Raw genomic sequence first — 16,332 nt, 5'->3', positions numbered from 1 at the left:
CCCAGAATTCTGCAACCCTACCCAGGATACATATGAAAAACGGCAACAGCACGAGAGAGGAAATATGACTTCTGCTTTGTTTTGTGTAACTGGTCCCTGAAATAGTCCATTATACAAATTATCCAGGGGCTGAAGAGAGCAGGGAGGATATATGGGGATGAGCTCTTTAGCATAACCATCATATACAGTTGAAGTCAGAAGTTTACATACACCTTAGCCAAATACATTTAAACTCAGTTTTTTTTACAATTCCTGACATTTAATCGTAGTTAGAATTCCCTATCTTAGGTCAGGTAGGTTCACCACTTTATTTCAAGATTGTGAAATGTCAGAATAATAGTAGAGAATTATTTATTTCATCACATTCCCAGGGGGTCAAATATTCAATATTTGGTAGCATTGCCATAATTTTTTAAAACTTGGGTCAAATGTTTTGGGTAGCCTTCCACAAGCTTCCCACAATAAGTTGGGTGAATTTTGGCCCATTCCTCCTGACAGAGCTGGTGTAACAGTCAGGTTTGTTGGCTTCCTTGCTCGCACACACTTTCCAGTTCTGCCCACAAATTTTCTATAGGATTGAGATCAGGGCTTTCTGATGGCCACTCCAATACCTTGACATTCTTGTCCTTAAGCCATTTTACAAAAAACTTTGGAAGTATGCTGGGGGTCATTGTCCATTTGGAAGACCCATTTGCGACCAAGCTTTAACTTCCTGACTGATGTCTTGAGATGTTGCTTTAATATATCCACATAATTTTTCTTTCTCATGATGCCATCTATTTTGTGAAGTGCACCAGTCCCTCCTGCAGCAAAGCACCCCCACAACATGATGCTGCCACCCCCTTGCTTCACAGTTGGGATGGTGTTCTTCGGCTTGCAAGCATCCCCCCTTTTCCTCCAAACATAAAGATGGTCATTATGGCCAAACTGTTCTATTTATGTTTCATCAGACCAGATGACAAAAAGTAATATTTGTCCCCATGTGCAGTTGCAAACCATAGTCTGGCTTTTTTATGGCGGTTTTGGAGCAGTGGCTTCTTCCTTGCGGAGCGGCCTTTCAGGTTATGTCGATATAGGACTCATTTGACTGTGGATATAGATACGTTTGTACCCGTTTCCTCCAGCATCTTCACAAGGTCCTTTGCTGTTGTTCTGGGATTGATTTGCACTTTTTGCACCAAAGTGCGTTCATCTCTAAGAGAAAGAACACGTCTCCTTCCTGAGCGGTATGACAGCTGCATGGTCCCATGGTGTTTATACTTGCATACTATTGTTTGTACAGATGAAGGTGGTACCTTCAGGCATTTGGAAATTGCTCCCAAGGATGAACCAGACTTGGAGGTCTACAAGTTTGAGTTCTTGGCTGATTTCTTTTGATTTTCCTGTGATGTCAATAAAAGAGGCACAGAGTTTGAAGAAAGGTCTTGAAATACATCCACAGGTACACCTCCAATTGACTCAAATGATGTCAACTAGCCTATCAAAAGCTTCTAAAGACATGACATCATTTTCTGGAATTTCCCAAGCCGTTTAAAGGCAGTCAACTTAGTGTATGTAAACTTCTGACCCACTGGAATTGTGATACAGTGAATTATAAGTGAAATAATCTGTCTGTAAACAATTGTTGGAAAAATGACTTGTGTCATCCACAAAATAGATGTCCTAACCGACTTGCCAAAACTGTGTTTTAATGAGTCCAACCTAAGTGTATGTAAACTTACAGACTTCAGCGGTATTAAAAAAATAAAAATACAAGTATTTCACAAGAATATGATTGTCATTATTTACACCCCTATTTTCCCTCAAGTTCAGCCACCCAGAGAGGATAGCAAATATAGAAACTTTTGGTTTTCTAATAATCAATTCCACTGCAATACCAAACTACTGTTGGAAATTCACACAGGATTCCTTTCAAGCAAAATCATTTCTGACAAAGAAATACTCACATAAAATATTAGTCTGAGGAAAAGGCAAAAAAAAGGCCAAAGATCATAGTTGGTACCATTATGTGAGCTATGAAATATTATCCTGAACCAAACCGGAGTGAATGCTACAAATAACAAAAATAGTATATCTGGAACAAAACTGGATTCACTTTTTAAGGAATGAGATCTACAAGTGCTATTAATGTTCGCAATGGAAACTTGAATTGAAAAATCTAAAAAGCCTGACAATTTACTGCATCACATTAAAAGGTGAGAGATTCAGTTTGGGGTTGGCCAGTATATGGGTTTTCATCAAAACCTAAACTATGCCATCTAACGCCTCACAACATCAACAACATAATTGAATTGCTTCCTTCAACAGGGATAGATTTGCGCGACCCCTGGTCCCATGGTTATTGTTCATATATTGGTCCATAATGTTGCCGATTCAGTTAAGCAAACTATTCTAAAGGGTTCACTGTTGAGTTACTTCTGACCTGCTGTGTTCTGGACCAAGCAGTTTTCCTACTGCCAAATTCTTCGGGGGGGGTCTTTTCTATTCTGCCTCCAATATGCCTCCAATATGCTGATCTAGTGAGTGGGCGAGGTATGGACCTAAATAACCTCCACGTAATTAGCTGGGAACATTCCAAAATGCCCGTCTGGGCTGTAGCCCCGCCACCAGCCCTCGTCAATCATCTCGATGCCAGTGATGATGTCATCAGGATCAAAGGAGATCTCTGTGTCATCAGCTGTGGAATGAAAAGAGGAGCAATACCTCAGGTCACTATGCCCATTCAGATATACTTATGGTATTATTTGACAATGTCTATTCCCTCACAGACTGCCAGTTTCCTACTAGCAGTTCCACCCATATCGATTCTCCGTTTTGGGGCAAAACGTCACAGTTACACATTTGTCACATACAGAACCAGTCCAGTGGACCGAGTGTCAGCTGACATTTTTGTGTAGGCTGTGATGATGCTTACCAGCCTGGTAGTCGTATAGAGCCCTGGCACAGACACCTCGGTCCGTCTTCTCCCCTGCAGGCACCTCAAATGTGTTCTCTTCCACCTGAGGGAACAACAAGGGGTGCTGTACCTCAGAATGCCCATCAAGTGTTACGTTCAACTGCAAATATTACCCATTACATCTTCTTTTGACATGAATGGCATTTGAATAATGAGAAGGTATTTGAAGATTACAAAACGTATGTCCTCACCCTTGCGGAATGATTCTCACATGTGCAATGACAAATATTCACCTGTGGGGGCTCCTCATAGAGATAATTTTGGGCTGGCTCTGTGGGATGGTTGTGCTGAGTGGGAGGAGCTGGTGCCTTCACTGAAAAGGGGAAAAGGTCAATTGTATTTATTTAATGACCATCTCCATCCACCAACAGGTGACAGCAGCAGCAGGGATCCAGAATACAAAGTAACTTAGAAATGTGTCCAGAGAAATGGTCATGATGATTCACAGATGAGATGAATGACTGTTCTGTGTTCAGACTGAGGTGCATTTGGAGTAGGGCCCACCTTCATCTTGCCACTGTTCCTCAGGGACTGCATCCTGAACAGGGGTTGCATCCTGCTCATCCAAGCACTCAGACTGGGATGACTCATCCACAACGAGCTCATCCACACTGGGTTCTTATTAAGATACACACACACATGATATAGGAGCACAGATACACACAGATGGCCACAAATGTACACATATACTAAGGCATGCACTCAGAAATATTCACAAACTGAATATATCAGCCAGGTCACCCGTGATACAAGTCAGAAGTCAACATTCATCCATGGCTGAGGACGTCAGGAGATGACGTGGAAACCAGCCACTGTGGGCAACAGTGAGCACTGTTACCTTCAAGTAGGCTTCGGTTTTGCTAGGGTGCATCTGCCTCTGATTCCATTGGTTGTATGTTTGAATCCAGTGATAGAAAGTTGTTTAAGATTTTTGTTCTAAGCCTATTCTAAACCTTAACCATTCGGTGTTCATTTGAATTTATTTCACCTTTATTTAACCAGGTAGGCTAGTTGAGAACAAGTTCATTTACAACTGCAACCTGGCCAAGATAAAGCAAAGCAGTGCGACACGAACAACAACAGTTACACATGGAATGAACAAGCGTACAGTCAGTAATACAATGGGGAAAAAAAGAAAGCCTATATACAGTGTGTGCAAATGGCATAAGGTGGTAAGGCAATAAATAGTAGCGAAGTAATTACAATTTAGCAAATTAACACTGGAGTGATAGCTGTGCAGATGATGATGTGGAAGTAGAAATACTGGTGTGCAAAATAATAGAAAAGTAAATAAAAACAATATGGGGATGAGGTAGGTAGATTGGGTGGGCTATTTACAGATGGGATACGTACAGCTGCAGCGATCGGTTAGCTGCTCAGATAGCTGATGTTCAAAGTTAGTGAGGGAAATATAAGTCTCCAGCTTCAGCAATTTTTGCAATTCGCTCCAATCATTGGCAGCAGATAACTGGAAGGAGAGGCGGTCAAAGGAGGTGTTGGCTTTGGGGATGACCAGTGCGCACGGGCCACCACAGGAGTCGCTAGCGCGATGGGACAAGGACGTCCCTGCCTGCCAAACCCTCACCCGGATGATGCTGGGCCAATTGTGCACCACCCCATGGGTCTCCCGGTCGCGGCCGGCTGGGACAGAGCCTGGACTTGAACCCAGAATCTCGAGTGGCACAGCTAGCAATACGATGCAGTGCCTTAGACCACTGCGCCACTCGGGAGGCCTTGGCTACAGTGATCTATGATGATGTACAGTGGTCTAATCATGGGCATGAGCCTCAGGGTGATGTTAAATTGCAGTAACAAGAGAGCAAATGGAGTAGCATTAGGTCAATAATTTGGACTGATTGATTGAAAGGGAGCAGCATCAGGTAAAGATTGGACCGAAACATCTCGTATGTCACACAGTCACCCATGTGTGAAGTATTTCTCTCTGTCTGTGTGTGTGTGTGAGAGATAGGGCAGGGTCAGTTTGTGTCAGTGGTATGAGTGAGCTCAGACCTGCAGCAGGGACAGGAGAGGCAGAGCCTGCAGAAAGTGGCGAGGCTTGGCGTAGGGGCGAGCGGGACGGCTCAGGCTCACATGGTTGCTTAGAGAGAAAAGGGCTTTGCAAACGCCCTGAGAAACACACACCAGAGCAGACAGACAGACATACACATTGGCCGGAGAGGTTACCCAGCAGAGTAGACAACACAAAGCAGATGCGGTCTAGAGACAAGATGTGATACGAGACAGTCTGTGTCTGACAATGAGTTAAAGCTGATGAAGGCAGAGTAATGCAATAAAAATCTCCTCCTGCATGTTTCAACATGGCCCAGACAATCCCCTGATCTCACCCAAACCTGACAGATAGCTAGCAGGTACATTTATGAAACACCCATGGCAGAAACATTTTACAGAATAATCTAAAAACCTTATTAGGAAATACACTTGGCATATTAATAGCAAACAGTTGTATTGAATTAGTAGCCTACCTGGCTGGGGGCTGACAGTGGTGTGGGTAGCAGCAGGGGTGTCCATGCCCTTCTCTCTCTGCTTGAACATCTCTCTGGGGTTCATAGAGCGCTGTGAGATCAGATTGGCTGCCTCCTGAAACACACAGTGAGAGTCAGACATGCACACTGGCCACTGTAGAGCTATAGAAAGGGAAGGGAATGGGGGATACCTAGTCAGTTGTACAACTGAATGCATTCAACTGAAATGTGTCTCCGGCATTTAATCCAACCCCAGGGTTAATTGCATCGCTCAGGGGCAGAAAGACAGATTTTTACCTTCTCAGCTCTGAATTGTTAGTAGTTTAACACCCCAGTGAAATTCACTGCTGATAAGCAAAATGTCATAATCTACAACAGGGGCCAGCAAAACGTGGCCCGGAATTTGGGCAAAAATGAGTTCAGGTGGGATTTCACGCTTCAGCAAACAAAGGAAAGGAGGGGTGCTCAACAACAAAAATCATGAGACTTTCTTACCAAGAAAAACTTCCAAAATTCTAGGTAGAAATTAGTTGGAGCACAAGATTTATATATTTTAGCTATCTTTAATCCATTGTACGGGACACAAACAGGTGACTGACAGAGGTCAAGCTGAAGTCTTCATCAGAGTGGCCTGACCATTTATAGCCTGGTGGCCCATTGAGACACAACAATGTAAGAAAATTATAATTGAAACATAAGGTAAATGGCAAATTGTAGCACAAAAAAATACAAATAATAAATAGAAAGTGTGTCTCGTTAATAAATAGGCCATGTCAAAATATACATTTATATTGGTTTGTGAATCCGGAAACACAGCGACACCAAAAATCTAAGCAAGAACATTATAGAAACGAGGACAGTGAAAACTCATTGTTAAGCCCAGGGGTGTAAGACTCAGTACATGGAGGGCCGGCCTATAGTCAGCCTTGTGTTCTGCAATGCAGAGTTTTAATGCTCGTATAATTTGACCAATATAAGCAGCACGGCAGATGCATTTGAGCATGTATATTACATTTGTTGTGCTACAATTAATGACGCTTTGGAATTTATATTCTTTCCCTGTTCTCAGGTGGTAAAACAACGTAAGTATTGGTCTGCCAATAATAAAAAGTTTACCACATGGGAACAGGTGGTAAAACAACGTAAGTATTGGTCTGCCAATAATAAAAAGTTTACCACATGGGAACAGGTGGTAAAACAACGTAAGTATTGGTCTGCCAATAATAAAAAGTTTACCACATGGGAACAGGTGGTAAAAACGTAAGTATTGGTCTGCCAATAATAAAAAGTTTACCACATTGGTAAAACAACGTAAGTCTGCCAATAATAAAAGTTTACCACATGGGAACAGGTGGTAAAACAACGTAAGTATTGGTCTGCCAATAATAAAAAGTTTACCACATGGGAACAGGTGGTAAAACAACGTAAGTATTGGTCTGCCAATAATAAAAAGTTTACCACATGGGAACAGGTGGTAAAACAACGTAAGTATTGGTCTGCCAATAATAAAAAGTTTACCACATGGGAACAGGTGGTAAAACAACGTAAGTATTGGTCTGCCAATAATAAAAAGTTTACCACATGGGAACAGGTGGTAAAACAACGTAAGTATTGGTCTGCCAATAATAAAAAGTTTACCACATGGGAACAGGTGGTAAATCCAAAGCTTCATGTGTCTCAATGGGCAACTAGGCTATAAATAGGAGCTAAGTGCAAAGGTTAGATTACTCGGAGGACGACGTCAGCTTGACCTTAAAACGTCAGTCACCTGTTCACATCCTGTACAATGGATTAGAGGGAGCTAAATGAAATCAAATCCTGCTTTATTTTGTTGAGTGCTCCAACTCCTTTCTACCTCAAAGTAATCGGATTTGTGTGTGTGATATATACACACACACACACACAAAAGTATGTGGACACCAGTTCAAATAAGTGGATTCGGTTATTTCAGCCACACCCGTTGCTGACAGGTATATAAAGCATAAGTGCCTGACCTCACTAAATCCCTGCAGCAATGTTCTAAAATCTAGTAGAAAGTCTTCCCAGAAGAGTGGAGGCTGTTATAGCAGCAAAGTGGTGGACCAACTCCATATTAATGCCCATGATTTTGGAATGAGATGTTCGACGAGCAGGTGTCCACACACTTCTGGTCATGCAGTGTATGTGATCGTGTCTCAATGTAATCATGGTATGAAAATTTTATTTTCAAATTTAAAAAAAAAGCAGGAAGCACCAGGAAACACTCGTTCTATAAAAAAAAGTGGTCAGATGAAGCTGCTAGTCTCTCTTGATGATATATGCATAGTCACCTTAACCATATCTACATGTACATACTCCCTCAATCAGCCCGACTAACTGGTGCCTGTATGTAGCCTCGCTACTGTATATAGCCTTGCAACTTATTTTTTACTGTCTTTTTACTGTTTTACTTTTTTTACTTATCCATTGTTCACCCAATACCTTTCTTGCACTGTTGGTTAGAGCCTGTAAGTATTTGTATTGTATTCGGCGCACGTGACAAATAAACTTTGATTTGAAATACAATCTTGTTGGTCTTAGTTGTGATCAATGTGCAGTGTCCAAATTCTTATACAAATTATTTTCCATCCCCCAAATCATTCCCTGAAACAAAAATCAGCCCCCGGCTGAAACTAGTTGCTTACCCCTGATCTACATTATGAAAAAACATGTACAATTTCTTTATTATGTCTAAAGAAAATGTAGAAGATACAAAGAATGTACAGACAGGAAAAGTTCAACTGTGGAGACTTTGGATTCAAGCAAAGAACAGGTTTGATTGAGTGATTGAAAAGGGAAGCAGTTCTGAATCAGTGTATAGGGAGAATTTGGACAATCACATTTAACTCACATTGGCTTTCTCCACAGATTCACCACGCTTCATCCCTTTCTTCTGAGTTGCCTGGAAGTCCTTCTCCTGCTCCTCCTGATGGTGCATCACACATAATTGAACACTACCTCAGAGGCTACACCTAATGGTTCTGTTTAATAATAATAATAATAATAATGCCATTTAGCAGACGCTTTTATCCAAAGCGACTTACAGTCATGTGTGCATACATTCTACGTATGGGTGGTCCCGGGAATCGAACCCACTACCCTGGCGTTACAAGCGCCATGCTCTACCAACTGAGCTACAGAAGGACAGAAGAAGTTTGTTCTTGTGCTAATCTTATGTCCTAAATTTGTGCTTTGACATTTAAAAACATAATTGAGGTGGGGTGCATGTTGCAGACTGACCTAATGCCTCCCACACGAGGATAAACTACCAGTTAAACATAGCAGGACTGATTTTAACTGATTATCCTCAGACTGCAGGCCTGTCCTGCTGTAAGCTAGCAGAAAACTCACCCATTGTTGTTTCTCATCTTCTCTGCTCTCAGCTTCCTGCTGCTGCTGGTACTTCCTGTTAAACAAATGGTTGTTAAAAGAAGGAAGTAGACAATGCAAACCTGTGTCAATAAGGTCAGCTAGATAAACAACAGCTAAGTGAACTAACCACAGTTTTACTCACTTCTGCTGGTCGATCATAGAGGCCCTTTCCTTGTCTCTCTTCTCTCTGAGAGTTGCCTCCTTGGCCTCTCGATCCTTCCTGTCTTTCTCCAGCTTCTGGCGCTCCTCGTCTGCCTTACAGCGCTCCTCCTGGCGCCGCTTCTCCTCATCTTTCTGAGACAGACACACGGGCCATGAGCACCAGGTTAGGGTAATGTAAAATGTGTCATAACGGCCACATGACACCAGAACACGCTGAGCTATGATCAAACAAATATAACCAGTCTGTAGAGGATCAGTGTGTCCCTGTAGTGGGAGAAAGGTGTTGAAGCTTACCTCTGCTTGCGCCCAGAAGTTGTCTTTATTGGTGCGTTTGATTTCAGACATAGCGTTGGTCTTCTGATAGACAGAGCCCTGTCATAACAAAATGTGTTAGAGAACAACAAAAATCTCCTATGCTCCAAACAAGTTGTCACTCCTGGACACCAACCCCTACCCAGATCCAATACTGACGCAGCATGAGGGGAGTTAACAGGCTTTAAAACAACCTGCCTTGTCTGGCCTGGTTTCTCTGGCTCCAGCCCTGGCCACCAATCATGAGCTCCAACTAAATGTCTGAATTCTACTGCAGACGAGTCATTATAAACAACCAGCTGCACCATCACTACAACCAACACATTGGAAACTAACTCACACTGAAAATCTCATCAAATCAGATTTTATTTGTCACATGCGCTGATTACAACAGCGAAATGCATACTTACAAGCCATTAACCAACAATGCAGTTAAGAAAATTAAAACATTTAAAAATAAAAAGTAAGATAAGAATAACAAAGGAACAGCAGTAAATAACAAGAGGGGCTATATACAGGGGGTACCAGTACAGAGTCAATGTGGAGGCTATATACAGGGGGTACCAGTACAGAGTCAATGTGGAGGCTATATACAGGGGGTACCAGTACAGAGTCAATGTGGAGGCTATATACAGGGGGTACCAGTACAGAGTCAATGTGGAGGCTATATACAGGGGGTACCAGTACAGAGCCAATGTGGAGGCTATATACAGGGGGTACCAGTACAGAGCCAATGTGGAGGCTATATACAGGGGGTACCAGTACAGAGCCAATGTGGAGGCTATATACAGGGGGTACCAGTACAGAGTCAATGTGGAGGCTATATACAGGGGGTACCAGTACAGAGTCAATGTGGAGGCTATATACAGGGGGTACCAGTACAGAGTCAATGTGGAGGCTATATACAGGGGGTACCAGTACAGAGTCAATGTGGAGGCTATATACAGGGGGTACCAGTACAGAGTCAATGTGGAGGCTATATACAGGGGGTACCAGTACAGAGTCAATGTGGAGGCTATATACAGGGGGTAACAGTACAGAGTCAATGTAGAGGCTATATACAGGGGGTACCAGTACAGAGTCAATGTGGAGGCTATATACAGGGGGTACCAGTACAGAGCCAATGTGGAGGCTATATACAGGGGGTACCAGTACAGAGCCAATGTGCAGGGGCACCGGTGTTGTTGTAATTTAGGGAATATGTACATGTAGGTAGAGTTATTGAAACGACTATGCATAGATAATAAGAGAGTAGAAACATAGTAGAAGGGGGAGGAGGGTAGAAGCTGTTTAGATGCCTCTTGGACCTAGACTTTGCGCTCAAGGTACAGCTTGCCATGCGGTATTAGAGAACAGTATGACTAGGGTGCCTGGAGTCTGAATATTTATGTCCTTCCTCTGCCACCGCCTGGTATAGAGGTCCTGGATGGCAGGAGGGTTGGCCCCGTTGGTATACTGAGCTGTATGCACTACCCTCCGTAGTGCCTTGCGGTCAGAGACCGAGCAGTTGCCATACCAGGCAGTGATGCAACCCGCCAGGATGCTCTTGATGGTGCAGCTGTAGAACCTTTTGAGGATCTGAGGACCTGCGCCAAATCTTTTCAGTCTGAGGGGGAATAAGTTTTGACATGCCCTCTTCACGACTGTCTTGGTGTACATGGATCATGTTAGTTTGTTGGCGATGTGGACGCCAAGGAACTTGAAGCTCTCAACCTGCTCCACTACAACCCCGTCGATGAGAATGGAGGTGTGCCCAGTCCTCCTATTCCTGTAGTCCACAATCATCTCCTTTGTCTTGATCACGGTGAGGGAGAGGTTGTTGTACTTGCACAACATGGTCAGGTCTCTGACCTCCTCCCTGTAGGCAGTCTTATCATTGTTGGTGATCAGGCCTACCACTGTTGTGACATCAGCAAACTTAATGACGGTGTTGGAGTCGGGCCTGGCTGTGCAGTCATGAGTGAACAGGGAGTACAGGAGGGGGCTGAGCACGCACCCCTGAGGGGTCCCAGTGTTGAGGATCAGCATGGTGGTTGTGCTGTTACCTACCCTTACCACCTGGGAGCAGTCCGTCAGAAAGTCCACGAACCAGTTGCAGACGGAGGTGTTTAGACCCAGGGTCCTAAGCTTAGTGATGAGCTTTGAGGGCACTATGGTGTTGAACACTGAGTTGTAGTCAGTGAATAGCATTCTCAAATACAGTTGAAGTCGGAAGTTTACATACACCATAGCCAAATACATTTAAACTCCGTTGTTCACAATGCCTGACATTTAAAGCTAGTAAAAGTTCCCCGTCTTCGGTCAGTCAGGATCACCACTTTATTTTAAGAATGTGAAATGTCAGAATAGTAGAAGAAATAATTATTTCTTTCTTTCATCACATTTCCAGTGGGTCAGAAATTTACATACACTCAATTTGTATTTGGTAGCATTGCCTTAAATTGTTTAACTTGGGTCAAATATTTTGAGTAGCCTTCCAACAACTTCCCACAATAAGTTGGGTGAATTTTGTCCCATTCTTCCTGACAGAGCTGGTGTAACTGAGTCAGGTTTTTAGGCCTCCTTGCTCACACACGCTTTTTCAGTTGTGCCAATACACTTTCTATAGGATTGAGGTCAGGGCTTTGTGAAGGCCACTCCAATACTTTGTTGTCCTTAAGCCATTTTGCCACAACTTTGAAAGTATGCTTAGGGTAATTGTCCATTTAGAAGACCCATTTAGAAGACCCATTTACGACCAAGCTTTAACTTCTCTAGGGTAGGGGGCAGCATTTGGAATTTTGGATGAAAAGCATGCCGAAATTAAACTGCCTTCTACTCAGGCCCAGAAGATAGGATATGCACTTATTGATAAAGCCAGTGACCGATGTGGTGTACTACAACGCCATCGGAAGAATCCCGGAACATATTCCAGTCTGTGCTAGCAAAACAGTCCTGTAGTTTAGCATCTGCTTCATCTGACCACTTTTTTAAATTTATTTTTTATAGACCGAGTCACTGGTGCTTCCTGATTACATTTTTGCTTGTAAGTAGGAATCAGGAGGATAGAATTATGGTCAGATTTGCCAAATAGAGGGCGAGGGAGAGCTTTGTACACGTCTCTGTGTGTGGAGTAAAGGTGGTCTAGAATTTTCTCCCCTCTGGGTTGCACATTTAACACGCTGATACAAATTTGGTAAAACTGATTTAAGTTTCCCTGCATTGAAGTCCTCGGCCACTAGGAGCACCGCCTCTGGATGAGCGTTTTCCTGTTTGCTTATGGCGGTATACCGCTCATTGAGCGCGGTTTTAGTGCCAGCATCGGTCTGTGATGGTATGTAGACAGCTACGAAAAATACAGATGAAAACTCTAGGTAGATAGAGTATGTTGTGATAAGCTGTAGACCACACTATCTCAGGCGAGCAAAACCTAGAGACTTCCTTAGATATCGTGCACCAGCTGTTGTTTACATATACACATAGGCCCCCGCCATGTGTCTTACCAGAGGCTGTTCATCCGCAGGCTTGTGCAGTAAATCTAACCAAAACGTCCACAGGCAGAGAAGTTATTACCGAAACAAATGAGCTATATGAGAGCATATCATTCGACCACAACACAACTTGCCTCACTTTCCAACATAATGTATGCACAGATCCTGATAAAATGAGGAAACAAGCTCATAATGCACAACTAAAATGTTTTAATCTCTAAAAAGGATAAGATGCTGTATTTGGTACATACCACAGGTCCCTGGGGACCAGCGTCTCGGAACTTGTTGGACTCTTTGTGGAAGCTATAGTTGGCCCCCGAGGCCTTGCCCACCTTTTGCATAATAGCCTCAGGTTCCACATCCTCCTCTGCACGGGCATTTATTGTGACATGGGCACCCTGGAATTACAGCAGACATTTTAGCTACAAATAACACGCATCACAAATTCCAGATAAGGCCATGAAAGGGCAGTCCGTATGAGGGATATTTGATATATGACAGCCACCACCCATAGATTTTGTTGACATGCAGTTAGCAAGGTGACTTTCATGATAACAACCGATAACTGGGACTACTTCAAGCGCCAATTTAGAAACCACAACTTCACCCAAAGCAGCCTCCAACTGCTGCTGCTTAACTAAAACTAGGGCTGTCAAACGATCAAAATAATTGAGTTAATAGCATTAATCAAAAATGTTTGAATTTGCTCAATTTAGGCCTTAATCCATTTAAAAAAAACAGTGCATACTACACTTTAATTGCCAGAGACAGAAACACAAAATTATCTACATCAGAATGTTTTAATAGCTTAACGCAGTCAAAAAATGTGCCAATAAACATGTCACGCATTAACGTTGACCGACCTATCTTAAACACCAACATGCTATTACAGGCACTTACAGAGGTGTCTATTCCTTTCCTGCAATAGCTATACATTTCATATCCTGTTGAGGCCAGTGTTACAAGTGTACACACAAAAAGTTGCATCCAATGGATTTTCTTCCTTAGCTAAACACAAGTTGTCTGTGTGGAGAAAATGTCTATAGCATGCCAAATGAAATACCTTGAGAAAATTTGCCATGGAGCTGACATGATTGGCACATAGTCCTTTCCGGGCATCTTTCACACCTTCTCCAGTCTGAAACACAAATAGTCATGAGCATCATTTAATTTAAATGTCAATATACAGAGAAAGGGAGCGTAGCACAGCACTCACCCAGTTGATGAGGACGTATTTGCACAGGCCAGAGTTTGGGTCCTGGACACGACAGAACGCGTACATAATTTTCCCGCTGCTAAGTTCCTCCACCAGTTCCTCCAGTCCACCATCTGAAACAGTATCATAATGTTGTCATATTGTAGAATGTATGTTCTATGCAAAGTAATGTACATTACTGTGTAAAGCTTACATTTTGTATACAATATGGCTACATGGCAGACAATAATGCCCGTAGGCACTTTCAACATGTTCCGTTTTTGACAGGGTATGTGCTGTAAGTTTCTTCCTGCACTGTACATGCTTTGGTTGCTACCTATCTTTTCACATATGATTGTAAGTCGCTTTGGATAAAAGCGTCTGCTAAATGGCATTTATTATTATTATTATTAAAAGTTGTTCTTATTGAAACAATAAAAGACGCACATACTGCAAACTACTTACTACCTTTGCTTTCATCTTTTAAATTGCCTTACTGTGCTTTGAGAGCAATTCAGTGGCACACCATAAGTTAAGGTGATGATGATCTTAGACAACATTGCAGACTCGATTCCAAACGGAAAACATTTAAATGTTGGAGCCTTTCTAGGTTCCTGTGTACCACACTCACCTCCCTTCTCTGCCAATCGGATATCATTAGTGTTCCCCTCGTAGGTGTACAATGCCCTGCAGAGAAGAATGCCAGGTTACAGGATCACACTAGCATTGCAAATAGTAGATTGTTGTTTACACTGCTTATTAGGCTACCATACTGTCAACATTATTGTTCACATCCATGTAACACCTAGCCACTGCTTAACAAGTTATTGCAGAATAGCATCCTGGTAAGGTGATGTGCCCTGATCAAACAAAAACATGACACTGGGTTGAACTGCATAATTTTGGAGCAGACCATTAACGTGAGCAACTGAGATCCTGTAATAGTGAACTGTGTAATTATATGGTTTTAAAAAAACACTTCTGAGAGTCTGGTCCCCATTCAGCAATAGGAAGTGTGCTAAGAATTAAACCCTCTGGGTTTGATAAACCTCTTGAGAGGTAAACCAGGTTAATTAATTAATTCAGGTCATCTTGATCTTTAAACACTTCCACCAACAGGTTTCATTTGAACCTCAAATGACGAGTGAAATAATTTGCTCCAAGTACTTTTCTTTAGCTAAAATTCTCTGATTAACGTTAACGTTAGGCATTGTAATAACCTAAGAAATCAACAAAATAAAAACCACAAACCGCTAACGTAGCTACTAATGTTATCTAGCATCCTCCTTACTTAGCTAACCAGCAAGCTAAAACGCTAAGGAAATTGGCAGACAACATGACATGGTCATCCGATTTGTATACTTGGCTACTGTACGAACATGGCAATAATAATTATACTGTTTCGTTGATACGAAATACGTTATTGCACAACAAGCAAGCCAGCTAACTAACTTACATGATAGGCAAGAGAAATTAAATGCTGTTAACCAAGGAGCTAACGTAGCTAGCTAACTACAAATAGCGGATGCACCATTTTATGGCGATGCAATTAGATAGCTAGATAACGTTAGCGAGCTTTCCTGCGATGCTACCGTCCTTACCAATTGGTGTTGGATTTCTCATCTACCACCTCCTTGTAGGCATTTGTCAGGGCAATGCCGTTTTTGCTTAGATTCACTGCCATCGTTCAGTCACTGAAACAGTTGTGTATTGCCGTGATAAGCCCGTCCTACTCGCGGAGGAGAGGCGGTAAAACCGAATCGAATTGACTTCTGATTGAGATCTCAGCACACAGGAAGCTCGCCTTCCAGCAGCACAAACGATGACGTCACTCGCACGGTAATGAAGAAAGCTTCCAAATAAAAGCCCACACATTTCAAAACATTGCAATGTAGATAACTCATTCAAATATATTAAAATAAAAAATGTAATAAAAAATATGTTAAAAAAAAATAATTATACCCCCAGTAATGAATTAATGCAATGTTAACACTGATATGTTGAGAATATTTGGCTGTAGAGAGAAAATAATGCTGAAGGATGATAATGCTGAGTAGTCATAATGCTGGGAACTCATAATGCTGAGGGATCATAATGCTGAGGGATCATAATGCTGAGGGATCACAATGCTGGGAACTCATAACTCCATTGTGTCCTCCTCCCAGAGCGCTAAGAACCTTGGCGTGATCCTGGACAACAAACTGTCGTTCTCAACTAACATCAAGGCGGTGGCCCGTTCCTGTAGGTTCATGCTCTACAACATCCGCAGAGTACGACCCTGCCTCACACAGGAAGCGGCGCAGGTCCTAATCCAGGCACTTGTCATCTCCCGTCTGGATTACTGCAACTCGCTGTTGGCTGGGC

The 16,332-nt window shown here is 42.5% G+C and overlaps 1 protein-coding gene across 3 annotated transcripts; it reads right to left on the bottom strand.

Annotated features, from left to right (window-relative positions):
* Positions 1 to 2,492: 2,492 nt before the first annotated feature.
* Positions 2,493 to 15,763, bottom strand: LOC124034315 (drebrin-like protein B). Of its 3 annotated transcripts, XM_046347330.1 has the most exons (15): positions 15,570 to 15,763; positions 14,600 to 14,655; positions 13,990 to 14,102; positions 13,837 to 13,911; positions 13,025 to 13,171; positions 9,286 to 9,363; positions 8,972 to 9,123; positions 8,809 to 8,863; positions 8,309 to 8,383; positions 5,440 to 5,554; positions 4,967 to 5,083; positions 3,461 to 3,574; positions 3,190 to 3,269; positions 2,915 to 2,999; positions 2,493 to 2,677 (listed from the first exon to the last, which is right to left on the bottom strand). In XM_046347330.1, exons 1-15 carry the CDS (start codon positions 15,650 to 15,652, stop codon positions 2,541 to 2,543), a joined length of 1,482 nt encoding a protein of 493 aa, XP_046203286.1. In that variant the 5' UTR covers positions 15,653 to 15,763; the 3' UTR covers positions 2,493 to 2,540. The 3 variants fall into 3 exon arrangements, with proteins under 3 accessions (XP_046203286.1, XP_046203287.1, XP_046203288.1); XM_046347331.1 differs by lacking the exon at positions 4,967 to 5,083 and having other exon boundaries at positions 15,570 to 15,762; XM_046347332.1 differs by lacking the exons at positions 3,461 to 3,574; positions 4,967 to 5,083 and having other exon boundaries at positions 15,570 to 15,762.
* Positions 15,764 to 16,332: the final 569 nt, after the last annotated feature.

This window comes from Oncorhynchus gorbuscha, linkage group LG04, assembly GCF_021184085.1.
Source record: "Oncorhynchus gorbuscha isolate QuinsamMale2020 ecotype Even-year linkage group LG04, OgorEven_v1.0, whole genome shotgun sequence".
NCBI classification, from domain to species: domain Eukaryota; kingdom Metazoa; phylum Chordata; class Actinopteri; order Salmoniformes; family Salmonidae; genus Oncorhynchus; species Oncorhynchus gorbuscha.
This window is presented reverse-complemented; position numbering and strand designations above follow the sequence as displayed.

Bases quoted from the DNA above. Each gene is read 5' to 3' on its own strand.
- LOC124034315 (XM_046347330.1), bottom strand. From the start codon at position 15,652: ATGGCAGTGAATCTAAGCAAAAACGGCATTGCCCTGACAAATGCCTAC. The intron at 14,656-15,569 runs GTAAGGACGGTA...TCTTCTCTGCAG, and splicing joins GAGAAATCCAACACCAATTG to GGCATTGTACACCTACGAGG. The intron at 5,084-5,439 runs GTAGGCTACTAA...TGTGTTTCTCAG, and splicing joins CACTGTCAGCCCCCAGCCAG to GGCGTTTGCAAAGCCCTTTT.